Raw genomic sequence first — 27867 nt, forward strand, 5'->3', positions numbered from 1 at the left:
ACACAACAAAAACCTTGCAAGAAACCCACCTTTGACCACTGACTAATTATGAAACATCGTAGCAGCAAACAAACACACTTAAGACCTTTGATGAGTAAATCTAAGAAAACCCAAAAAACTGAAGTTAGATTAAAAAATTTTGTTTTTTAAATGTGGAGGTCACGTTTGCTTTCAGACATAGTTTTTTAACAATGTCTCTAATGTCCCGGTCAGGTGAACAGGTGAGAACCTAGATGCAGGGAAGAATAAAGATGTAACAAGAATTTAGTAGGAAAAAAAAACTCACCACACATAGTGGTTAAAAAATATAGTGCTAAAAACTTTAATGTACATGGACATATACAGCTAAAGCACAGTACAAGACAAGCCGATACTGATACCAGAGAGTTATTATGGGGTGGCTGAAATCCAGTGCCCTGGTAACCTCCCAAAAGTCCCTGCGAAACACCAGCGAGCATCGATGCTCACTCAATTGGCGTTTGAAAAAATCTATGTACGTGAAATGGGATCCACAGGTGAATGGGCAGAGTCACTGCCAAACTGCAGAGAAACCCAAGAAAAAGATGAAGGCTTTGGCTGAATTTACCCACTACTCCCTGCTTAGTTCACTATATAGGATGTTTACCATTTTGTCGGAGTGTTTGAATATACCATTCCAAAATCCAGTGCCCTGGAAGTTTCCCAGTAGTCTCTGCGAAAAACCATTGAGCATCGATGCTCACTCATTTGGCTATTGAACAATTTTTCCTTTAAAAAATGTATGTAGAGGAATTTTTCATCATCCAATCATTCAAAATTTCCCCATCAGAGCACAGTGGATTCAAAAACGGTCTTTGTTAAATGTTCATATTTATTAGATTTTTACTTCAGCAAAATTGTGCTGTCATTTATTGCGATAAAAAAGTGAGCATGTGTCTGAATTGCATTAAAATCCAGGGCCCTGGATAGTTCTGCATTATATAGTCTTTTAGGGTTGGGGGGGGGGGGGGGGGGGGTCTGGACACAACCAAAATAAAAACATAAGGAATTGAAATATTCAAATAAATCATGACAGCTAGTGGTTTAGGCTGGGGATGACCGGTGAAATTCTAAATTGATTATCTTCGAATGCATAATTTGATAAATTACATAATAAACATTTTTGGTTCCTACTATTCAAGAAATCTGATTTATGGATTTTGATAATAAATTTTAATTTAGTATAAAAAAAGAACCATTTGATTTGGTTTATGTGTTGAACAGTAGTATAGGTCTATACTTGCTGATAAGAACATACTGATAGATATAATGTATATTTTTGTAGTGTTTTTAGAAACAGAATCAATAAGGACACTGACCAGAGAGCATTTTAAATTTAGTTGAACGTGTGACAATGACTCTGACAATTCTATTCTATTCTATTCTGAAATGCTTAAACACCTCTAAAAAGGGAATGGCCGTCTGTTCTATACCTGTATGGCTTAAAAGCTGCCTTTTGGTCATTGCTCAGTGGGTGATGCTTTATATCTCCTGTTGACTGGGGGGGGGGGTGTTACAGTTGAGCCAGAGTGACAGGAAGTGTTGAGTAGATCTATAAATAACCCTCATTTACAGTGAGTCATCAGGCTGGTGCTTCCATGCAGGCAGTTCAGGAGACACTGAAGAACAGTCAGCGTACATCACGCTTTTCTGTCATCTGGCGTGTGGCGGTGGGGGACCCACGGTCCCTAAAGTCTCACTCCGATCATAGTTTCATCTATTTTCAGTGGTCCCAGTGGTCTTTTAATTATGATTAAGCTGATTTTAGCCAAATAAAAAAAAAAAAAACTATGTTGAGCTGCAGATTCATTAGAAATTGTGGGCAGGACCGTTGGTGTGGATAAGGTCTTCCTTGTCTTCCAACGATCTCTTTATTTACACTCTCTCCCGCTAGCTTACAGCCCCTCACAACCCCAAGCTAACATCAGCGGAACAACAAAAATGGCGAGCAAAATTGAAGCCATCCAGCTGTACAGTTTTGATCCAGATTCCAGTTCAGACAAGAAAAACAAAGACGCACATGGACTGGAATTGGTTCTCTCTGTCTGTCTGCAAGTGGATGCATCGGAATGAAGCAGAGCAGGGAGTTTGTGTCCTGCCGACTTTAGCAGCTGCATCACCGCTGCAGGCTTTTTCCAGTGGCATTTTTTCATCTGCTCCTTGTTTACCATGATTTCAATAAAGAAATACTCAGGAATGCAAGTTTAATCTTAATTGTCTTGACACATGTCCTCCATCAAGGGGAAAATGTCACAAGAACATGTTCTAAACACCAAAAGCACAATATTCATTGGAGGGGATCTTGAAGGTTTTCCCCCCAGTCAGCCCAGAATGTGTCAACTAGCCTTAAAAGAGACAAGATGCAAATTTATATTAAATATGACGATAACGATTATTCAATGAATAGAAAACATTCCTACGATCCAACCAGATCCACCTGTCTGAGGCAAGTTGTTAATCGAATCAAATCAACTCGAATTGATTGACACATTGTAAAATCTTTTCAAAATGGAAAAAAAAAGTTTATTTCAATAATGGAAAATATATTTTACATTGAGACACAGTAAGTTTATTTTACTGTAACCTAAAAACGACCAAGTACATCACAGTGGACAACATGTGATGCAGCAAAAACAGATCAGTCCATTATTCCAGTCCAATGCATGGAAACACTTTGAAGTTTGAAGTGGTCACCCTCCCATGGTTGCCGTACGGTTGCCCTTCCCCTCTCGGTTTTAATTACCCCTTAGAAATGTAGGACCCTTGGTAAGGGGGGGGCTTGGACATCACTGCCAGCAAGCAGGAGATGTTCTCAGTGCCCCACCTGCCAATTTTAAATGCACCCTTCAGTAGACACACCCTTTACCCTTCAAAAATATACACTCCAACACACACACATTCACACACACACCCACAAACACACACATACATTACACAAGGAAGGGGAACCTCTGACCATCTGTACCCTACCCCAACCCCTGAGTTCTCTGGCAAGACCAAAAGCCAGACGTCACATCATATCTGAGCCTGGGGGTGTCTGTGTCCCTGTTGTGTGGGTTCTGGTCCTTGCCCTTGTGGCTGGCCTTCTCCAAAATTTAGACTGTGGGTTTGCCTAGTCGGGCAACACTCCTTGTGGACCCCCACTACTCTTGGGCGTTGTCCTCCTGGGCAGGGGCAGCCTGCCCCCACCTTGCTCTCTCCTGGACCAACCATGGGCTGGGTGGGTGGCTGCCTGGAGCACGGGGCGGGTCTCCCTTGGGGGGTCCTGGCTTGTACCTGGGGTTGGGGTGAGGGGACGCCCAGAACTCCTGGGTGGTGGGTTGCTTGTCTGGGGCTTGGGGTGTTCTCCGGGGCGGGTCCCCACATTGGGCCCTTCCGGCACGGCGGGGGGGCTACTCTTCTGGTTGGGCTGGAGCTTGCACCTTGCCCCACTTTGCCTCCCTGCTCTCTGGCGTGGGGTGCCCCTGTGGAGGTCCTGCTGGCCCTGGTGGCAGATGTGATTGCCCGTCGGGTGGTTGTTCTCTGCTATCGTGTGGGTGTTGTGGGGGTCCTGGCTGCCGCTGCTGCTATGGAGGGGGTCTTGGTGTGGGGATGATTGGGCACTCTCCCTCCTTTTTACATTCCACCATCCATTTTAGAGGAACATAAACACTCACTCAAGCACAGGTGCTATCTCGCCTTTGCACAAATAGTTTGCGTAACTGAATGAAATGTTTCACGTGTTGGTCTGAAGGCATAAGTATGCGTGTGTGAACATTAGTTGTGTTGTGTACATTGTGTATATGTTTGTATGTGAACATTTTTGGAACCAACAGGTGTGTTTATAACATGCGAGTGTGTGTGAGGACAGGACAGGCCCTGCCCCTTTTAGATCTGTATTACTTCTAAACCTGACTTCAATGAGTATAACCGTCCAGCAACTTGTTGCTTTATGCTGCTTCATGGTTTTACCCCTCCCTCTTTAATCACCCTCCTACCCCCCCCCCCTTCTTTTCCTTCTTTTCTTTTCCATCAGGTCCAACAAAAAACTGTTACAAAAATAAGTAATATGAATAAAGCTTAAAAGCTAAATTACAAAAGGGGTTTATTCAAATATACCTCTGATATGTCTGAAGATTCATAACCCCATGTTGTAACAGTAAAATATATCCAACACAAGAGGCATCAGCTCTCATCTGTTTGCTCAGCTGTTGAACAGGACAAGTAAAACAAACAAAAACAAAACAGAACAATATGTATAATAGGAATGGGACTTTGAAATAAATTTTTTGGACCTCTAGTACTAACCATTTTCAGACCTGCATATTTTTTTTCTTGATGGTTGCTGCTGAACGGAAAAAAACAAAGTGTAAAGGTTTTTATAAACTGTGAAGTCTGACTGAAACCTACTTAGGCATTGTGAGATAGAGCAGTGTTTTTCAACCTTTTTTGAACCAAGGCACACTTTAACCTTGACAAAGTTCCGAGGCACACCAGCATACAAAAAATAAAAAAATAAAAAAAGGAGAAACTCTATGGTCTGTATTGATCTACAGTCCCTCCACAGTCTCACATGCATTTTTGTGATAATTGTGGCAGAAAAAGCTGGAAGTTGCAGCTGGTTTTTCTAAAACATTTAATAAAAGTTAAGTTAGTTTTCAGTAATAACTACTAAATTATTTGACATTTTACCCTGGTAGTTGTTTTTTCCTCCAGTTTATTAACATGCAATTTTATGTAACCTCACAAAAAAACAAATATATGCTTTCTAAACAGTGATTTTTTTATTTATTTTTTTCAATGTTAGTGCAAAGGCAACTGTATTTTTTGAACAATTATATGATCACAATATGTCTGATAAATTTTACACAGAAATATTAACTTTATATTTATATTTTCTGTAGCTACACAAAAAGTAAACTTGTTAAAGTTTCATTAGTTATCTTTTGTCTTAATCAAAGATGAAGTCTTTAAAAACTTTAACACAATGCATCAGGGGATATGTAGTGCAAACAGCCGCCGAACGCAGATAGACTAGCTAGCGTCTGAATTTCATTGTTTTGTTCCCCTATTTCCAAGGTCTGACACCGGATTCTGTGGAAAGCTACACGGCTAAAGACGAGCTTTAGCTGGTATTTTTGTTGGAACTGAGAGACTTTATGAGCAGAAACAGAACAAGGAAGTGAAGACTTTAACCACTTCTGATTGGTCAGACTGATGACATGTGATTAAGACTCCAAGAATGATTGGTGGAGACAGTTGAAGGGGCGGGACTTTTCTCAAAAGACAGCTGAAGCTACGGCTAAATCGTGGTACCATCATTCTTAACAAAGTTTCTTTAATAGAATCAAATAAACACAAAGAAAAAAGTATTTTATGATTGTTCATATTCCTAACTCCTCAGTGTTTTATCAGGGCCTGCTGGATGAACACAGAGCTGATATCCTGGAGATGGTAAATGTTTTTTTTAAATCAGTTAATGAGGGCAATTTCCCACGGCACACCTGACTATCTCCCACCGCACACTAGTGTGCTGCGGCACACCGGTTGAAAAACACTAAGATAGAGATTGTGAGGTTTATACTGCACAATGTACTGCACTTACAATTTAAAGCATATTACATATTTTTGTATAAAAATGTAATAACTTATAACTCCTAAGAACTGTCGGACAGTTTTCACAGGAGCATCATCCTCAGGCATGAACTCCAGGGGCAACTGTTGCGTGGCTACTGTGAACATCCAGGTTAAAGCCTTTTGAAAAGACTTGTTCTGAGGTGAACCCATCCAACTTACTGAGGATATTTACAGGTAAATGCATAGCCAAGCTGAGACATGTGTGTCACAGTCTCTGACATATAAATCCCACACCAGCTTACAGGCAGGAAGGAATCCAGGAGAAGAGCAGCATTTGACAGGTTTACAGACCCATTCCCCGTCAAATGTTAATCTCTTATTCACTCTGATGGCCAATCAGAGCTGTGCCTTTACTCTGGATGATGGTAGGACAACAATGTGGGAAAGCAGAGTCTAATGACTGATCTAAAAAGAAGAAAGAGGATTTTTCTCTTTCATACGGAGGGTGCTAGTTGATTGTGTGTTCAAGATTATTAGCACAACAAAAATGAATATCTTTTTTGGGGTCAAAAGGTCAGGTTATGATGGAATTTGCATATTTTTTTAGGTTTAGTTTTCTTTTCAGTTCCTGCTTGTGAGGCACCTGATTCACACTTCAGTTCAAACACTCTGTCAGCTCATTTAAGTCCAGGATTTCTTTTATCTATTGTTTTTTTTTTAGATTCTCGTTAGATTTGTTTTATTTTTTACTATCTTGTTTTGGGTTTATTACATTTTTTAAAGTTTATCTTGAGTTTATTCCCTGAATAAGACTTGTCATCAGTGTTTCATCTGTTTTTTTTAGTCCCATCACAGCTATAGACGAATTCCCATGTAATTAATTTGTGCAAGTTGGAGCACTGAAGCTCATAGGGAAAGAAAACTTGAAAGTGAAAACCCTAATGATGAGAAAACTGAAAGCTGAAGCAAAAACATACCAGAGTTTTGTGAAAACCCAAGTGACAGTCATAGAAAGTGGAGCTTTCTATGACTCCTAAAAATATCAACTTAACTTAAGAATAAACTTTATTTTGTTTTAAAGAATTAACTTGACGTACATTGATAACAGCATCAGACTTACGTTGTCGTAGCTACTCACCTACTGTTTATTAATCACTTCAAAAAAAGGAATAATCCGACAGCATCACATTAAAAATAATTTACTTTTATTAATACTTCAAAGATTTATCTGGAAATTCCACAAAATTGTACAAAAATGTCAACTGTGCTTTGAATATCAGTTTTTACTGAAAAAATCCTGTCATCCATACAGGTGAGGTTGTCTTGAAGTAAAGTTGTGACATCTGGACTTGTGGTTTTAATTCTTCAAACATTTCATCTCTCATCCAAGTAGCTTCCCCAGTCTGATTAAATAAACTTTAAAAGTTTGACTGATCCTTATTTTTATGAACAATATGTCCGCGACTAAATAAAATGATGACAATTTTTAATAGCAGAGTAAAAAGAAAACAGCGTGAGTGTCCAGATAGACTTTAAACTGATGATACCAATAACAACGTTAACCTGTCTAAGGTGTTCCTCGCCTTTGTCCAACAGTAACCGGGACAGGCTCCGGCGACCCCGTGACCTGAAAGGCATGTAGGATCCCTCTGAAAAAAATGGTGACTCTCTCTTTTCCTAGACGTTTCTGAGAAAGTGTTTTATGTTTTCCATCTCATTGGTCCACTTGTAGCGTTGCAGTTTATCAGATCCTCTCATATCCTGCTTGATAATTTGCAGCCAGTGTCTTAAATCAACATGATGGTTTCCTGATGTGGCTTATTCTAATCTAGAAAGTCATAAAGGCGTTTGGTTATTTATTAACACAAAAACATCATCATCGGTAGATGTCAAACAGTGGGTCCACCATGATGTCTGTTATCACTACTCCTGTTTTATGACCCCCTAAAATCATATTTGGCTTATTTTGAAAACATTGTGGACAAAAGTTTAATCCAGAAATGCGGAGATGGATTTTCACCTGAACTGTGTGTTTTATGTTTCAACACCAGCGAGTGATTTTTGTGTGTGTGTGTGTGTGTGTGTGTTCCTGTGTTGTCTAAGGGAGCAGATGTCATGCTGGCAGATGGAGACATTGAGTGACTCTTCTTTGTTTACATGCAGGCAGCACTTGATATCACAGCTTTGCATGTGACATGTTGCGTTTTGACTGAGGCTTTTCACTCCACTGCAGTTATTTTTCTGCTATTTTTATGACGGGACTCGAATAGGTTTTGATGCCGATTTCCTGCTTTAGTGAAATGAGGCCGTAATCCGGCTGACTCCGCAGTCGTGATTGCCGAAAGACTAAACCGTAACAGCGGAGGATTATTCCTGACTTCCTGGTGTTTTTTTTCTATTTCTGTCGCTCCTTCTTTATTCGATTTGGGTGTAAAAACAGCCAATGATTTTAAAACACTTCAAGAAATTAAAAGAGACTCAATTAGGACAGAAAGCCTTTGTGGCTTTGTGGACTTGCAGAATGTCAACAAGCAGCCGTGGAACAGGAAGGATGCAGATTACTTACTTTATTACATAAGCTGCATAGCCGTGAACTCACACCCACTCACATGCAGAGCTAACACAAAGCCCCACATTTAATTATAGTATCAGACGACATCAATAAAGACAAGGACATGTGCGCACATGCGCAGCTCCGAGTGAGGATTAATGAGCAAAGCGATGTGGTTCCAGCATCAGTTTAATAATCATAATCAGAGGAGCCACCTGGCCCAGCGTCCCTCCATGTGGGCTGACGTCTCTGCCTACGTCAGAGGCACCAAACAGCGGCGCACACTGCCTGTGTGCTGGCAAACGGATGGGATGTTTTGGACGAGGACTTGAACAAACAGAGCCACAGCCGTTGCTGTGAAAAGATTCATTTACTCCCACCCAAAGGGTCACAATGTGGATCTGGGACTTGCATAGAACTTGAAGCTTGGAAAAAAGTTGGGTTGATACTGGTTTTGTTACGATGTTTCGCAGAGGTTTCTCTTCCTGAATGTTTGTTTGCTTTTCCCCCCAGTTTGGAATGAATAAAATGTGAACTTTTAGTTTCTGCTTATGTTTAGTTTTGACTGGAGAACAGGGTCTTACTGCTGTAAAGCAGGCAAAAAGGAAACTTCAGATTAATTCCTGTGTTTGTTAGACTTGAAAAGTAGGAGCGTAGATATGAAACCTAGGCTAAAACAGGGTTTTGTGTGGGGTCATGTCAGGTCAACCTAAAGTGAATGAAAAATCTCATAGAAATTTGGAAAAATTTCTATGAGATGAAAATCCCGCCCCGCTACCTCACCGGATTTGACCTGCAAATTTCAGCCGATCAGATCAACCAAAAAGGTTACCGCCCCCAGGTGACAAACACACCTCCTGAGCAATAGCAAACTGAGCAAGCGCGCCACTACTACTTATATAATATTACTAAATTAAAAAAATGTTTCTTCGTGACTGTTTTGTATTTCAACCTTTGTTTTTCCGTTTCACTCCCTCTTTGCTTCCAGTCTTTAGTTTAGAGTCTCCATTCAGAAGTTTTGCTTTCCACGTTGAGCCTAATTTTACATGTGGGTGGGGCTTTGGACCCATCAGCTACATGATTGACATCGGGTGACAGTACGCCACATCAGAGGAGGGATGACACAGGCGGCGCTAACAACAGACGCTGGAGCGGAAATGACATCACCATAACCTCTGCCATCCCATGTCAATCATGTAGCCCATGGGCTCGAACCCCCACCCACTTGTAAAATTAGGCTCAACCACGAGACCAAAAATTCTGAATTGAGACTCTAAATCGCGGACTGCAAGCAGAGAATGACAGAAAAAAAAAACACAATTTGAAAAACAAAACAGCAGCTGTCGTAATTTTTTTAATCTAATAACTTGTTGATTTTTTCTAATTCTGATTTTTTCTAATAACTTGTTGATTTTTTCAGATTAAGCCCCACAAGCCATTTGATTAAATTTCAGATTAAGATTTTTTTTTCAAATTTCCTTCAAGTTTAGAATTTTAAATTTAAAACCGCTTTCAAATGTTCCCTTTTTTTTCTAAAATCTGGTTTTTCATTCCCTTTCAGTTAACCCTTCTTTGACCCCATGCAGACAGACCAACACGTTTAGCTTGACATGCTGTTCTCTACATGCCGCAGCGTTTTCCATTTCCATTCACACAGAGGAGCATCTGTCTTAGTATCACAATGAGGGCCACTTTTGCACATTTCATTTAGTTTTGTTTCTAACATTTTAAGCAGCTTTTTGCCAAAGAAAATAACACACCTCTGTTTTTTGTTGTGCAGCTAAAATATGATGATTTCCTGTTTTGATGCAAAGTTTACAGCACAATATTTTGAATAATAAGATTCAGGAAAAGGTTTCAATAAAAACAGATAGCCATGCATTTCTGAGACTGCTGCTCTTCGTGAGTAATATGAAGCGAAATGTTTTGCTATAAGAACTTTTCCACCTTTGACTTCATTTGCTTTGAACCCTCTAAAAGTAAGATGCAGTGACCAAATCAGTGGGTTTTTACACAGCTGTCATGTCTTCTCCTGTCTTTGGAACACAGTGATTGCATAAGAAAAGAGCTGAGGCTAATCATGTCAGCTGTTTCAAGCTCCCCTACTCAAGGCCATTAGGAAGGACCTCCTGTAACTCGACGGCCCATGGTGGGCTGTCCGTCAATGCCTACGGCATGTGACCCTGTGGCTGTGCGTGGTGATTTGTCCCATGAGGATGGCCCTATACCTTAACCATTGTTCCAGTCATCAACTCCGCTACAACTGTGCTTGAATACTAGATACTGGCATTTCTTGAATTCAAGATGGCGTCTTTTCAATTAGAGAGTGAAATACCTTTTCAGCCTTTCGAGTGGCCTGGCGAACTTCAGCCAAAAGGGCCTCGGCAGTATAATGATGCCTGGCACAATAGTGCCACTGTTTCCCTACCCGTTCCCAGGAAACCACACAACATGTCCCATTGTGCACTGTGCTCTGCTGCCCAACCATGTTGACCAGCTTTACCCAGAGACACCGAGAGGCCTGGCTGTGCGCTGAAGCCCACAGTAATGTGGCTGGTAGGTGCAGGCCAGGGGACTTCTCAGAGAAGAGCAGGGTTTTTCACCTCACGCAGCATTTGAACAATTTTTTTTTCAGCTACCTTTAAAGAGTGGACTGTGGAGCGGAAGAAGTCTGAGGACACAAGGGCAGCTGAGCGGCTGCCAGGAGTGGTAGTGCTGTTGTAACTGTGCTGAACTCTCCCCAATAAAAGAGGAAACCAAGAGAAAAGTGACAAGCAGAGCAATGTAAGCACAAAGACAGCCAGAGCTGGTTTGGAAGCTGGTCTTAACTGGTTCCTCCTTTTTCATCTCAGTGGCTGGGGGTTCAGCCGTTTGTTTCCTGTATAGATCCCTACATTATTGTAGCTGCTGTTTACGCAGCAGATCATTCAGCACCAGCCAGATGGTGTTTTTTTTAGTCAACATCATCTAGGAAATACATGTGACGGGGGTCCTTCTGGGCCCCACAAGCCAGCTGGTCAGCTAACACAACACAACAGGGTACCCAGGAAATAGAGGACCAATGGAAAAGTAAGCTTTGTTTCTTCATGGGGAAGACCTGTCAGTTAATGTGTCATTTATTCACCGGAAATGCCAAAGCATTCATTCACTGTCAGATCTGCATTTTCAGCAGGAGGCGATGTGGTTTTGTTCTGAGAAGCTAGAAAGAAGCACAGAAAGTTTGTTACAAAAACCCTCACCGTGCCGTGACTTTGAGATGGGACCTGGCTGCAGACACGATGGGACCTGGCATCATCAGCCAGAAGCAGAATTCATACAACTCACCCTAACGATAACACGAACACAAAAGTGTTGAAAATTGTAGAAAAAACCTTTATTGAAGCAATATGGAGGGACTTCCGGTTTCGGTCGAGGACTTTGGATTTGGGACGTTGATGTCTGCAGCCTCTTGCTGACTTTAGGCATTAGGGGCCATAAGGACGTCTGTTAAAAATACCAAAAGAATAAAATAAAAGGAAAAACATGGAATGGAAGAATGGAATGTTCTTCTTTGATAAATGTTTCAGTGAGAATGATTTTTCTTGTGTGTGCTTTATGGTTGTCATTCTCCTATTCACATTATACATGTTTCTACTCTTTTTCAACTTAATATCTTCCAGTTGTTTCACAGATGACACTTTTTAAGCAAAAGAAAAAAAACAAGTTAATGACAAAATAAAATGTAAAAGCCCCTTTATCTGTGTTTATTTGTCCATAGAATGTCCAATTTGATAATATTGTATCATTTTAAATGAATAATTTGAGAAATAATACAACACATTAAAAAATAAATTAGGATGTCAGATTTGAGTTTATTGTGTTTGTTCAGGATATGTTTTCAGGTAACTTTAACATTTATTTTGTGTTCACTTCTATGATCTCCAAAGTTTCAGTTTACTGACCTTCAGTTCTTTTAAGGAATTTATTAAAGTTAGAATATTTTTGCCTTATTCATGCCTTTTTTTTTGCCAAATTACAGTTTTTGCCATTTTTATTTTATGTTCAAATGAAATTCTTTACTTTGGTGTATTACAGTTTGTTTTATACGGTGGCCCTGAAGTGCAAAGCATTCAACAAATCACTCGATACAAAAACATTTTTAAGATCACAACAACAATTAAAAAAAAAAAAAATTTAAAAAGCAGCATTACATTTTAGAAAACAAAACAAAATTTCAGAAACCAAAACTTGAAAAACAAAAATGACAAAAAAAAAAAAAACATTTCAGAAAAATAAATTAATTTCCAGGAAAAAAAAGAAATAAAAAATGAAAACATTTCAGAAAAAAGAAAATCCAGAAAAAAAATGAAATATTAAAAAATGAAAAACATTTCAGAAAAAAAAAATTTCCAGAAAAAAAATGAAATATTAAAAAATGAAAAACATTTCAAAACACAGAATGAATTTCCAGAAAACAAAACGAAATCTTCAAAAATGAAAAACATTTCCAAACCGGAAGAGGCAGGTACTATGGGACAACGCTGATTGGATGATGATTTTTGTCAATCATTTGAACTGAAAAGTATTTTAAAAGAAGCGATGACGGATTTTATCGTCCAAACAACAATGTACTATAATAATCCACGTATTTCCCATTTATATATCAAATAAAAAATGCAGCAAACTGTTAATGAACTTTAAAATTATTTTTTTAACATTTCGCCTGACACACGGTCACCCGGAAGTAGTTTGTGAGCACTTTTACTTTGAACGCTGTGCGCTAATGTCTACGGCTGCGAGGTTCACGCTGTCAATCATCTTTAGGTAAGTATCAATTCTGTGATCTTTTCTTTTGTCAGTCACATGTCTCTAAGGATGTTAATTTTAGGATGTTAAAGTGCTGCTTTGAAAAGATAATTTCTTTTTATCTTGCGCATGCGCAAAAAGAACCCGATGGAGACGAACCTTTTTCACATGATAGCCGTTCCCGTTTTCGGTGACAACATGAGAGAAAAAGCTCCGAGCCAGCCTGATTCTAGGATTTATACAGTAATTATATGGCATCAGTGTTGCTAAAAATCGACTTTAAGACTGAAATCAGTAAACAAGTTCTTATGGGAAATAATATTAAAGTGCATTGTATATTTTTGAACCATGCATATACATATACTGACACTTAAAAATGAACTTTAAAAGTTTATAAAATACTTAATTGAATTAACATGTGATATTTCTGCAGGTGAAGTTACTCAAGGCGAAGTTCCAGAAAGGTTTGTGCTGCAGAAGAACAGATGGCAGCTCTACATGGGAATACAAAAAGACTAAAGTCATTCATATCATTGTGCAGTGTAAAGGCAAGTCACCATGATTTATGTGCAATGTAATCAATAAATATTATTTAACCTTAATATCTAATTTTTTTTTTAAATTGCAGGTCCTTTAAAAAAAAGTCTTTAACCTGCTGCATAAGCCTGATTAGTTGTAAATGATGCAGTGGGGAGTGAAAAACGAAGCACAATTCCTGGCTTTAGTGTCCGGCTGATGATCTGGAAATCACATCTATGAGGAACCGCATCAAACACTTGTACAACTCCAAACAACTTAATGTTCCTTTAAGCAAAACTCCAGTTTAAAATGTTCATATTAGACTTGCTTCATTTAGGAGTTTTTCCATGTTTACCATTTTAGGTTTTAAAGCTTTATTAACAAAGATGATGTTTGATTTTCAAAGCTGTTGTTTAGAAATGTTTTTTTGTCAATGAAAAAACTGAATGCTGACGTGAGGATTGTAATAATGGATATGAAAATAAACAAATTTGTTTCATAGCAATGCAGTATATTTATTGAAAACTTAACATGAATACGTTATTCAATAACAGAAACAAAGAAACGGTTGTGGATTTTCCTTTAAGGGCTTCTTCATGCAGTTAATCAAATGTTGCGCTTACAATCAGCATTTACTCAGCGTACCTGTCAGTCACGTTTATTAGAGGAAGAAATGCATCTGGGAAAAGTCTGTTTGTGCTTAACAACTATATCAAAAAGAGTCATGTCAGGAAAGGTTTGTCCACATTGCTGCCCAGCATCACATCCAGAGGAAGATGCACAGGTAAGGGAGCCCAGTTCCTGCTCGTACATGCTTGCAGCTTCCTCTGCACTGGACTCCAGCTCTTGAAATCCCTGACAGAGATAAATTAATAAATTAAAAATCCCTGACAGAAAAACATCGGCTGCCGTTCATCTTTCATTCAGGAAAAAGTTGAGTTCATCAAAATGAGGAGAAAATGGGTTAAACCAGAAATTCATTAGGGAGGGGTCAAAACACCAAACTCAGAATAAAATACATTATTTCAGTCTTATAAAAAATAGATTCTAAAACAATTTGGTATTCCTCCTCTGCCTGAAAGACTAAAACGTTTTTTTTAAAGATTTATTTTACACTACAGACTTTTCACCTTTAGTTACACACCTGGACGTGTCTGATGATGAGCACATCCAGTCATTTACTGTCATGTTTCTGTGCACTGACACACTCTAAAGTCACAGATCTTAATAGTGTGAATAAGAAGCATTCATAAATGTTATTCTGAGACACAAACTGCTGCAGTTTACCTGACAGCTTTGCTGATTTATGCTGCTGGTACACCTGTCTGAGAATCCTGCCCACGTGACCCCCCCTCTCCAGCTGATGAGGTAACCTGTCATTAACGTATGACTGAAGGATCTTGGATCTGTCTGTAAACACCCACCTAGAAATCACGTTTAACGCTACATTTATTAGATCAAACAAATGTGCCTCCATACCTTATCTGTGGATGGCGGGACTGCATTTCCTGATGTGCGCCGTCTTTAACACCCGTTTCTTCGCAGCTGCTGCTTTAGACAGAATCTTCTCACGACATTTTGAAACATTTGTAAACCTGGGGCCTGTTTCAGAAAGGAGGTTAAGTGTAAACTCTGAGTGCATTAACCCTGAAATCAGGGAAACCCTGGGTTTTCTGTTTCAGAATGGGAGGTTTGTTAAACCAGAGAAAGCAGAGTAAGTCAAACCCGTTTCTGAAAGAGAGGTAACTTTTACTCGGAGTCAGTATCCATGGTTACTTACGCTGTGAACCTAACCTGGTCGGGAGCAGGTTTTATTCTCCAAACTCAAAGTTTATGCCGGTCCCCTCCCCTTTTTAAAGACGAAGCGGTATTTTTCGCTTTAACCTTCATTGCCCAAATGTCCGTCACACAGAGACAAGTGACAAGAATGGCTTGTTCTTTTTTGGAGGACCCAATAGACGAGGAGGCTGCAATAATTTGTAGAGAATTACATTTACGAGGATTTTGAGAAGACTCGATTTTTTTTTTTCACTTTTAGCTGCTGCCATGTTCTTTTAATTCCTGCAGGATTGCATCTACGTGAAAATGAAATCAGGGACATTGAATTAGATTAATGTAACAATTACTTTTTGGAAACACAATTTGCTAGCACTGCTTACTTTCTTAATCCCATATAAACCTATACCACTTGATCAATACAAGGGTAGTGTTGCAGTGTGTGTGTGCTGAGCGGGGTGCGATCCACGAGAGACAAGGGGAGGGGCGAGTGCAGGTGCAGATGGGGGGGGGGGGGGGTAGAGCGCGGTATATATTGTGTGTTCGGAGGACGGAGCACTTAGTTAAATAAAGAGAAGGTGTCATTCCCAGAATAACTGTTTTGGAGTCATTCTTAATCCGCTCTGGAGGTTGAGGGTTTCGAACGGGAAGTGAACCCCGAAAAAGTTCACTTTGAAAAACACAATTGCATGTATTAATATTAAAATGACCAACGTTTGCAAGAGGGGAAGGTTAACAAGAAAGTCCTCTAAACATTACCGACGTTAAATGCATTTCCCCCCAGATTGGTTCTGTACACTATGCAGCATTTCATGCATTTACACCAGGAAAAACACTTCAAAAGTACTCCTAAATATCCCCATTTATTATTTCACACCGTACGCTTTTTAAAAAATTATTACAGTCAATATTTTATGACAATGATTTAAATGCAAACTTAGGCATTAACTTGAGCAGCTATGTTTTCCACGCTAACTGTCTCTGTTTTGCAGATGCAGCGGTGTTGCTTTTCTTCTGGAATATGTGCTCATATTCACTGTAACTCTGCAGCAGCACGTCAAGTTCAGCTGGCGAAAAATACGCAGACCTCTTTTTTTCACGGTTGCCATGGTGACTCGTGATATCTGCGCTCCATTGATAATGGCTTCTTATAGTCGCGGTGCTCACGCTCACCTCCGAATCAGTCCACTCAGAGTTGATTGATCTTACTCGGATCAGCTTCTCTGAAACAGAAAACTCAGAGTTGTTAATCTCCCGATTGACCAACTCGGAGTTCAAGTTCAACCTCAGAGTTGGTTGAACCTCCTTTCTGAAACAGGCCCCTGGTTGGTGTTGATATTTCTGCGTGCGTTCTGTCATCACACCCGCTAAATATTCAAAGATTAACGTTTATGTTAACGTTTTACCGTCCCTTTCTTTGTTTACCTGCAGAACGGACGTCATCCGCACAAACTACTTCCGGGTGACCGTTCTGCTTCAGACGAAATATTCAAAAAATAATTTAAACCTTCATTATCTGTTTGCTGCATTTTTGATATAATATGTAAATGGGAAATACGTGGATTATTATAGTACATTGTTGTTTGGACGATAAAATCCGTCATCGCTTCATTTAAAATACTTTTCAGTTCAAATGATTGACAAACATCATCCAATCAGCGTTGTCCCATAGTACCTGCTTCTTCCGGTTTGGAAATGTTTTTCATTTTTGAAGATTTCATTTTTTTTTCTGAAATGTTTTTCATTTTTTAATATTTCATTTTTTTCTGAAATGTTTTTCTTTTTTCTTTTTCTTTTTTTTTTAAAATGTTTTTCATTTTTTAATATTTCATTTTTTTTTCTGAAATGTTTTTCATTTTTTAATATTTCATTTTTTTCTGAAATGTTTTTCTTTTTTCTTTTTCTTTTTTTTTTAAAATGTTTTTCATTTTTTAATATTTCATTTTTTTCTGAAATGTTTTTCTTTTTTCTTTTTCTTTTTTTTTTAAAATGTTTTTCATTTTTTAATATTTCATTTTTTTTCTGAAATGTTTTTCAATTTTTTATTTCATTTTGTTTTCTGGAAATTAATTTTTTTTCTGAAATGTTTTCATTTTGTAATATTTCTTTTTTTTTCTGGAAATTAATTTTGTTTTCTGAAATCTTTTTTTCTTTTTTTTCTGTTTTCTTTTTTATGTTTTGGTTTCTGAAATTTTGTTTTGTTTTCTAAAATGTAATACGCTTTTTAAATTGTTGCTGTGATCTTAAAAATGTTTTTGTATCGAGTGATTTGTTGAATGGTTTGCACTTCAGGGCCACCGTAGTTTTATTTAGTTATAACTTTCTGAATTTGGTTCTCTAAAACGTCTTTGTGTGTCAGGTTTTGCATTCAAAGCCCTTGTTGGTTTTTAATTTAAAGAAAATAACAAAAGGAGGTTCATTTCCCGCTTTGCCTGCCTCTGTGTCCTTGATCAAGACACTGAACCCCACATTGCTGCTGGTGGTTTTAGGTTGGAGGCAGCTGGCAAAGGGGTGTGAATGAATGTGTGTGTGCATGAAAGAAAGATTGACTTAATGTACTCTCATGAAAATATGGGTTTAGTCGGGAAAGTAAGGATTTAAGGTAAAGGGGGTGAGAGTTTATAAGATTTTTCTTCTTCTCACTCTCTTTTGGACTTGTGTTTATATAATTTTGTCTTGTTTTGTTTTATATAATTTACTTGCCTTTTTTTTTGTTTTGTTTTGTCTCATTTTTGTCTTATTTTGTTATTTTACACTTGTTTTCACTAGTCCAAAATAAAAAAGACTACTACTATATGTTCTCAAATGGTTTCCATGTTTATCTTACCTGTTTCAATCAGATGGTCTTCATTTTGGATTTCTTAGGGGCCAAATCAGCTGATGGGCTCCCAAAACCCACTTTATTCACACACTTAAACTAATAAGTGTAAACTTAATAACACTTATAAACTGCACAAATGGCATTTGTTAAGGTTTTGTAGTTATATTTACTTTTTATTTTCACCTTCTTGTGAACGTTATCATTCATACTCTTCTTCTTTCCCAGTGTTTTATTCACCATCGCATATTCATTTGGTTTGTACTATGTGCACAATTTACTCAACCTTTATTTAACATTGGAAGAAACTTGAATGTTCTTTTCTGGTTGTTCACAAAAGGAAAGGAGCAAATGTTTCTATCGTAAGGTGTATTTCTGAAAGCCTCTTTTTCTTCCGCAGACCTCCAGAAGAAATTAAAAGTCAAAGGCAGCTCCTTTTGCACATTCCAAGAATAACCTGAGCAGACATGAGCGAGGATAAACCGGCTGAGAATGTGGACTCCCCCCCAGTGGAGGTGAATGCCATCCCCAATGGGAAAGGCCATGAAGGTGGGGAGGAGGTCCCAACGCTGGCAAAAACCCCACCAGCAGAGGACTGTGGAAAGTGAGTACTGAAGAGAACCACAAACAGTTTCATGTTCAAAATGGGATGGAAAGGTTTTTAACAGACAGTGCATCAGTTGGTTTCTTTTAAACAGATGGAAGGGAAAAAAACACAATCTCCATGTGAATGAGCTTCAGAAGGAACGAAATGCCAGGTCATTAAAGAGTCATTAAAGAAAATCTATATTAGATTGTTCCTGCTATTTTAGCATAATTGTTTGATTGGCCAGCCTGAGTCTAAAGCACAGCAACATTGATGCTGCTGATATTAACATAATCTCCTTACAGTGATACCAGCACTGTTTAGAAGATATTCTGTTTGCTCTCCTAATAACAGCGATCTGATTTATGACTCAGATTAGATACTGCTGCACCACGGCCATGTTTGCTCCTGCCCAAACATTTAATTAAATCTCTATCTCTCACAAAACGAAGCTTTAATTGCAGTTGTGTTGTCCCTCCATGCTCTGCCGTCGCTCATGTTGCATCTGATCTCCACTGGACGTTCATTTCTTTCTAATCGCTAAAAACACGAGACACCAGCTGTCAGAAAGCTTTAGTTGTTGACTCTGCTTCACGTCCTTTTGTGAAGTGCACCAATCCTCCACCACATGATGCTTCCACCTCTGTATTCAAGCGCCCACTCCAATCATCTTTTCATCTATTTTTGGTCTTTTAATGACCACGGGAAATGGAAAAGTCGTTTTCTAGGACAAAGTTTCTGCAGAGCGGCAGGAGTTCACTACAAATTCAGCTTCCAGTTGTGGGCAGGACTTTTGGCAGAGAACAACCCCGCTCCCCTTCCCCCCAAAATGGCGAGCAATACTGTAGCCGGACAGTTTAGATCCAGATTCCAGCTCAGACGGGGAAAACAAAGACGTTCATGGATCTATTTGTCTGCTAATAGATCGGAGCATGGAGCCTTCTAGCTTTACTCTACGTAACAACTGCAAGCTTTATCAAACTACAATTTTATTCACAACGATTTCAATGAAGAAATCTCCATGTTCTCCCTCTAAATGTCCTCCGTCATCAGAAAAATGCCCAAAGAACATGTTAAAAACACCAAAAACACCATTTTCATCAGCGTGGGTATGATAACTCCAACCACTTACAAAATGTTGTAACATTTTTTCTTAGTTTCTGCTGTTTGCGATGTTATTTTTATGAACTGTCCTACAATGTTAGTTAAATTAAATGTTACCTCTGATTCATGGCAACAGGTTTGATCCAATGTGGGACCACACTTTCAAGCAGTCCAGGTCAATTTTCACATCCCATGAACTTTGTTTTTATCAACGATCAACGCAGCAACTTCCACATTACCATTCACCTCAACATTTCCATGTAAAGATAATGAAATATTCAAATGCAGAGAGAAATAAAGTGGGAAACACAACAGTTAACAGCTACAGATGGAAAAGCAACTTTCAGAAAAAAAAGTCAAAGTAAAATGAATAGCAACCTGTTCACTACACATTAACACTGCATAGAACAAAAGCACATGTTTAAATGAATCTACACACTCCAAACATGAACATTTATCTGTTCATTCTGTGGCCTGTTTAATCTCAGAGAAACTCATGTGCTGTTCCAGAAATAATAACAGTTGAATTATCCACCCACTGGAAGGTTTAATGACAGCATCTCTCAGCAGCAGACATATGATTATTTCCATGTCCCTTGTTGCTCTTGATATATGATGACTGTGGGTGTTTCTCCACTTTGTGCTGCCCCTTTGTGGATGGATGACCTTTGCTCTTCAGTGCTTGTAAGGAAACTGTCGCCAATAGTGCCCAGAGTGCTAGGTATGTATGAGGCAACAAGTGTGTGTGTTCCACTCATGTTTGTGTCACCTGCAGGTGTGTCTCATGTGAAACAAAAACAAAAAACCCGCCAACGTTTCAAACAAGTTTTTGAACTGTTAGGAGGAAGAGATGGATCTTGGGTAATATGTGGTTGTCCTTTTGATTAGTCCTCACAGAACCGAAAATGCAGACCCCAACCTTCCAGAGAGCCAGGAGTTCTTGTCAGGTGCTGATGACAAGAAGACGACGCGCTTTACAGATGTACGTTCACACTGTTGCATCATGGGAGAACTCCATCCACCAGAGTTGTAGTCAAAGTTTTAACCTGCTTTCGATTTTTTTCTGGTTTCAGTTTGAAGGAAAAACCTCATTTGGGATGTCTGTCTTCAACTTGGGCAATGCAATTATGGGAAGTGGAATTCTAGGACTTGCATATGCAATGGCCAACACAGGAGTCGTCTTGTTTCTGTAAGTTCCTCATTAACATCTGATACATGTTTAGGTTGCATCTTAGAGGCCTTTTCTGAATCAGTGTTAACAGAAATCCTATTTAAATTTCACATCTGTCTTCCAGCACAAATCTGCTACACATCATTGTTTTGCAGTTGTTCCAAATTAAATTTCATGCTCATGGACAGATGTGCTGTCGACAGGAGTCCATTTAATGGACTGATATGTATGGTGGCCTCAAATGCAAATCACATCAATAAATCATTCAACACAAAAACATATTAAAGGTCACAACGACAATTTAAAAAGAAAAACGAATAATAATAATAATAAACTCACATTAAATTTAAATATCAAATATCAGAAACCAAAATGTGAAAAGAAAAACAATATGGAAAAAAAAGTAATTTACAGAAGTCAAAATGTTAAGATGTTGTACCTGAACTGTGGTGAAGAGTTGATTGATCAACCACTGAACTTAAGCAGTTGTGTAGCCAGAAGCATAAAGAATGATCCTTGTGTATATATATATATATATATATATATATATATATTATTATTATTTTTTTTTATACGTTTTTTAAAAACCTCTTCAATGTAGGGGTCCATCGCTTCCAGAGGCCAGGGGGTCTCTGACAGAAGTCAGAGCTCTGTCTCCCCCTCTGGTCACCGGCGGGAACCGTCTTCAGAGTTCTGAGTTTCTGGATGCCACACACCTGACTTTAATTTTCGATCACTCACAGTCTACTTAAGAACTGCACTGAGCACTTTGTTTTGCATTTCAAACACTTACTCGTATTCATCTAAACTTCTTGAACATAGTCAAAGTTTGCATGTAGACATTTGGTTCTGAAGAGAACAAATAACAAACAAAAAAGTCTTTGGGGGAATCTGACTGACCTAAAAAAGAAAATGTCCCTTTAACTCTATTTTTTTAAACAAAACAAGTCTGTAGGTTTATAATCTACCGTATTTTCCGGACTATAAGTCGCCCTTTTTTTCATAGTTTGGCAAGGGGTGCGACTTATACTCCGCAGCGACTTAAATTAGAAATAAATTAAAATAAAAACATTGTTAACCCTCCTGTTATTTTCATTTGTGAGGAACAGAGATGATGTTCCTGGCTAAATTTGATGTATGAGGTATGTTAAGTGTTAAGAGTATGTTAAGTGACTCAGAGAATCAGCAAACTTTTTTTTTACAGTAACATCTGGCTGTGAAATCATTGGAAAATAGAATATTTTCCAATGATTTCACAGATTCAGAAATGCAATAAAAATGACAACTGTTTCTACAAATACAGGATGAAAACAGAGTATTAGTTGGCCAATGATGCTTCATGAAAAGAATAAATAAATAAGTTTGAGAAAGAATTACTGTGAAATTATGAGATAAACAGTCTGCTATGATTGTGTCATATGATGTTGTGCAAGTTACTAGTTCTTGGTCTCAGATTTTGTCAAATAAATTTCCCGTCAAAATGTGACTTATAGTCCAGTGCGACTTATCTGTGTTTTTTTCTACTTTATAATGCATTTTTGGGCTGGTGCGACTTATAGTCCGGAAAAAAGGGTACATTCAAACTTTTGGATTTACCTGTGGACAGCTTTATTTTCTCTTGTTTAACCATACTTAGTGCATTAGAAGTTTGCACTTTAAATGTATTTATAGGAGCCTCTAATTTTTAACAATATGGTCTTTTGCCTTTTGCCAGGACATTTTCACAGCTTCTCAGGACTTTTATTTTCTTGTAGTTTTCTTTGTTGTTGATAAGATTACAAACCTTTTAGAAAAGATTTATGATTGTGGAATCTAAATGAGACACAGACGTGCTTCTTCAATGTTCCCAGCTTTAAGGCTGCCCAGTGAAATGAAGGGATTTGGGTTTTAACATGTTTGCTTGTTTAAGAGGTTTGTAGCTGTCAAATCGGTTTGTTTACCTGTAGAATTATCAAATGTATGTAAAAACGTATATTGAACAAAAATGCAAAAACATGTATTAAAGGGAAACTCATCACTCAACAGCAAAACAGACTCCATTTTAGCTCAAACATGCTAGCAGTTTTATCTGTTTGCATGTTATACTCCAGGCTCGCGTTTGCCCCAATTGAATTTTCATAAGCCTGCTGCAAGTATAAAGGCCGAACACAGACAGAGAACCCCAAATGAGACAAACCTGTTTCTTGCAGGAGATGCAACAAAAAAAAAATTGTGGATTATATGTATATGCAAAAAAAAAACAAAAAAAAAAACCTGTGGACAATGGTAGCAGGCATTCATGAAGGTTTTAACAGATTATTTCTACACTTTAAATTAAACAATGGAATTTATTGATACATCTTTGAATGTTTTTAAAGAATGTTTTACATTTTAAAAAACTGATTTAAAAACAACAACAGAATTCTAAATAGTATTTTTGGTTGATTTTTCTCTTTGTTTTTTTTTTTAAACTTGTCCTGTCCAACAGCTGGGCAGGCGGATGAGAGCTGAGGGCCTCTTGTGTTGGACATGTTCTACTTTAACAAGAGGGGTTATTAATCTTCAGACAAACCAAAGGTATGTCTGAATAAACCCCTTTCGTAATTGAGGCCAAACTTTATTAATTTCAATCATGTTTGAAAATCTTTGATGTTGGACCGGACGGAAAAGGAAAGGAGGGAAGAAGAGAGAGGGATGTTAGAGAGAGGGGGTAGGAGGGTGATAATAGGAGGGGGGGAGATAAGACCATGAAGCAGCATAGAGGAACAAGTTTACTGGTTGTTTCTCATTACGGAGGTTCTAATGTAGTACAAAAAGGGCGGGGCCTGTCCACACACACACTCAAATGTTATCAACACACCTGCTAGCTGCAAAAATGTCCACATGTCAACATGTACACGAAACAGATAGTGTTCACACGCATACTTATGCCTTTAAACCAACTAGTGTGAAATATTTCATTCATTCTATCACGCAAACTATTAGTGCAAAGGTGAGCTAACACCTGTGCTCAGGTGAGTGTTTATGTTCTTCTAAAATGGATGGTGGAATGTGAAAAGAAGGAGGAGGAGCACCCAGCCACCCCCACACCAAGACCCCCGCCGCAGCAGCAGCGGCAGTCGGAACCCCCCAACGCCACACGGCAGCAAGCAGGGAACAACCGCCCCCCGGGCGACCACATCCGCCACCCAGGCCAGGGCCAGCAGGACTGCCGCGAGGCCCCCAGAGCCAGAGAGCAGGGAGGCACGGAGGGAAAGAGAGCGCCTCCCCAGCCCAACCAGGAGAGCAGCCCCCGCCACGCCAGGAGAGCCCAACGCAGGGCCCCACCCGAGAAGGGTGCCCACAGCCCCAGACGAGCATCCCATCACCACCCAGGAGTTCTGGGCATCCCCCCGCCCCTACCCCAGGTACGAGCCAGGACCCCCCAAGGGAGACCCGCTCCGCACTCCAGGCAGCCACCCACCCGGCCCACGGTTGGTCCAGGGAGGAGCAAGGCAGGGGCCAGCCGGCCCCGCCCAGGAGGGCAGCACCCCGGGGAAAAGGGGGGGCCCACAAGGGGTGTTGTAAACATGGCCCGACCAGGCTCGGCCACAGTTGGAAATTTGGCAGGGCCCAGCGCTCAGGAGCAAGGACCAGAACCCCACAGGGACACGGACACCCCCGGCTCAGGTGTAATGTGACCGACCCCCCCCCCCGCGCGGATAGAAGGTAGGTAGATAGGTCCCACCATCCTTGCAAAATGTGTGTGCGTGTTTTTGAGGGTGTGTGTGTGCATGTGTGTGTGTTTATGTTTGAATGTATATTTTGAGGAGTAAAGGGTGTGTATACTAAGGGGGGTGCAGTTAAAACTGGCGGGTAGGGCACTGAAGGGACATCTCCTGATTACTCACAGTGATGTCCCCTCACCCTCCCCACCCTAAATGTCTAAGGTGCGGTTAGAATTGGCGGGTAGGGTGCCAGGAGGACATCTGCTGCTTGCTGGCAGTGATGTCCAAGCACCCCCCCTACCAAGGGCCCTAGATGTCTAAGGTGCAAATAAAACCGAAAGAGGGGGGGCCACTCCATACGGCAACCATGGGAGGGGGACCACTGCCAAGTAGCTCCCCCCCTAAAGACACATCGCAGGCTAAACCCCCCATCCCCTCACCCTAATATGAGGTTATATGAGGAAGGGGGTAAGTTGGGGACAGCTGGTAGACTGTCCCGCGGTGGTCAAACAGCTGTCCCCCAACCCCCCCAGCATAGGGGCCAGGTCCCCCCAGCCCAGGGGCCCCATCCCCGGAGGCGCCGACACCCCAGGCCCAGCACCACCCACCCCACACAGAGAGAGAGGAGCCAGAAAGCACCACCCCCCCGGAGCAAGTCCAGGCCCCCACCCCCCTTTTAATATTCCCTTTCTCTATATTTTTATGATTGGGACTTTTCATTTATCTAATTAGAATGTTCTTGTTTATATTTTTCTTCACAGAGATGTCTGCCTTCATTCTTCTTTTTCTAAAGGTTTGCTGTCTGTGATGGTAAAGTTAAGGTTTGTCAGGAGGACCTTAACTACGAAAACACAAATGTTGTATATCGTTTATATTGTTTAATTTGCACTGAAGAGGTGTATTCCTTTAAAACCTGTTAAAATAGCCTTTAAAAATAAGAAATTATTGTGGTTTCAAAACATGTCATAAAAATGTTTTTACTTCAAGGGTTATTGATGATCTTTCAGTAAACGTAGTCCTAAATGAGACTTATATAAATCAATATTGTGCCAAAAAGCATATTTTTGCTTGAAAATATAGTGACATTGTTAATATTCCTATCAAGAAGAGAACGTTTTCATGTTGTAAGACAGCAATTTTTTTTCATTCATTCATTTTTGATATTTTAATATACAGTACATATGCCACAGGGGTTTTTCAAAAATGTTAAAGCGGAGTGATGGTGTTGACCTGCTTTAGCTGAGACCACAGGAACATGAACATTTTTCATCTAAAATGTCAAAAGATGTTAAACTTACAGACCATGTGTGGCCCTGCTGCACTCACCACAGCTAGGAGACTTAAAAACAGCTCCTCTGGAATACAACTGATCTCATTTTCCCCGGATTAAATTCATATTCCTTAAAAATCTGATGAGAGCAAAGCACACAAGTTTGATTTTTATGGAAAATAATTTTAGATTTTCATGATATTCTGTCATGTCTCGTCAAGTTTCCTGTTGTCTCGTGTGGGGTTTCCTGTTTTGTTTTGAAAGTCTAACCTACCTCTCGTTCCAGACCTTCCCCTTCCTGCTGTGTCTGCTCCCCACACCTGTGTCTGCCTCATCATCCCTGATCATTCCCACCTGTGCCTCCCCTCCTCATGTATTTATAGCCTGTGTTTCCTTTTGTCCTGTGCCTGTTTGTCATGTGCTTTCACCTGCCAAAGCTAGCTCTTCTCTTGATTCAAGAAATTAAATCCTTAAGCTCTGCATCTGAGTCCAGTCCTGTGTTCTGCCTTGTCAGTACAAACAGGCCAGAATGGACTCAGCAGAGAGCAGTAGTTTAACATCCATCCTGCAACGCCTGGAAGCCCGCCTTTCTCAACAGGAGGACTTCCAGAAGGCCCTGGCGTCTCATATGGTTCAGGTCTCTACCCAAGTTCAAGACCTCCGTTCAAGTTCCCCCTGGACAATCCCTCCTCCAGGACCCTCTGCTTCCATCCCAGTTCCTCCTACCTCCATGCCTGTCAGGAGCCAGGAAATCAAGCTCGCCCCTCCCGATCGTTACTCTGGAGAACCTGGACTGTGTAAGCCCTTCCTCACTGATTGTTCTATTCATTATGAACATTCACCCCATGCCTTCGTTTCTGACAGAGCCAGAATCGCCTTCATGATCTCCCATCTAGCGGGGAGGGCTCGTGCATGGGCCATGGCTGAGTGGGCTCGTGACTCCCCGCTCTGCTCATCTCTCATCGCCTTCCAGGAGGCGCTTCAGAACACTTTCGACCCGGTGTCAACCAGCCGGGATAAAGCCCGTGAGCTCACCATCATACGCCAAGGGGGGGACTCTGTCTGCGATTACGCCATCCGATTCCGCACCCTAGCAGCCGAGAGCGGGTGGAACTCGGTGGCGCTGTATGATGTCTTCATGAAAGGGCTGGCTCCGCGCATTCAGGAGCAGCTCATTCCGTTGGATTTACCTCAGGGTCTCGACTCTCTGATCGCTCTCGCCATCCGCACGGATAACCGACTCCGTGAACTCGTCTCCCGACGCGGCAGCGGATCATCAGGAGGCGGGTCTTCTCGCGGGGCTGAATCCGCGGAAAGACGAAACCACCGCCGATTCTCAGCCGACCCGCATCCCTCCGTCACGGCGGACAGCTGTGAAGAGCCCATGCAGGTGGGAAGGACACGACTTTCGGCGGAGGAACGACAGCGACGCCTGCAGGAGGGCCGGTGCTTCTACTGTGGGGAGATTGGTCATCCCGTTTTCTCCTGCCCCGTGAAAAAAACAGCAACGGTGAGTCAGATCTCCGCTATGGACGGACGCACACGGAGCCTCACGTCATTAGTGGTGACCCACCACGGCTCCTCCACAGCTCTCGTAGCTCTCATTGACTCCGGGGCTGATGTCAGCCTAATGGACTGGAAGCTGGCAGTCAGCTTAGGTCTTAAGCCACAGCCTCTGGACAGACCCATCCAGGCCCGGGGCCTCCATGGGAGGGGTCTTTTTAATATCACTCATGTCTCAGAACCCCTCAAACTGTCCATAGGAAACCATTCAGAAATCATGTCTTTCCACCTGTTTGAGGGCTCCTCTAGGAAGCTGGTTCTGGGATTTCCTTGGCTGCGCGAGCACAATCCCCTGGTGGACTGGGCGACCGGGAAAATACTAGAATGGGGGCCAGGATGTGACGGACACAAAAGTCCCCATGCTGCAGGTAAACGAACCATCATAGACAATAACCCTGTTCCTGTTCGTTCTGCTCCAGGTCCAGAGGCCCCTGACCTGAGCACAATACCCTCATGTTACCATC

The 27867-nt window shown here is 40.5% G+C and overlaps 1 protein-coding gene across 2 annotated transcripts in view; it reads left to right on the plus strand.

Annotated features, from left to right (window-relative positions):
- Nucleotides 1-27867, plus strand: part of LOC101169686 (sodium-coupled neutral amino acid transporter 3) — a 74817-nt gene that overhangs the window by 13411 nt on the left and 33539 nt on the right. The window contains exons 2-5 of one of the 2 annotated variants that reach the window (XM_023954726.1): nucleotides 18424-18627; nucleotides 20393-20434; nucleotides 20602-20695; nucleotides 20787-20902. In XM_023954726.1, the coding sequence (XP_023810494.1) occupies nucleotides 18491-18627; nucleotides 20393-20434; nucleotides 20602-20695; nucleotides 20787-20902 (389 nt within the window). In that variant the 5' untranslated portion in view covers nucleotides 18424-18490. The remainder of the gene's footprint in view (nucleotides 1-18423; nucleotides 18628-20392; nucleotides 20435-20601; nucleotides 20696-20786; nucleotides 20903-27867) is intronic. The other variant, XM_023954727.1, reaches the window with a different exon arrangement.

The sequence above is a fragment of the Oryzias latipes genome, chromosome 5 (assembly GCF_002234675.1).
Source record: "Oryzias latipes chromosome 5, ASM223467v1".
NCBI classification, from domain to species: Eukaryota; Metazoa; Chordata; class Actinopteri; order Beloniformes; family Adrianichthyidae; genus Oryzias; species Oryzias latipes.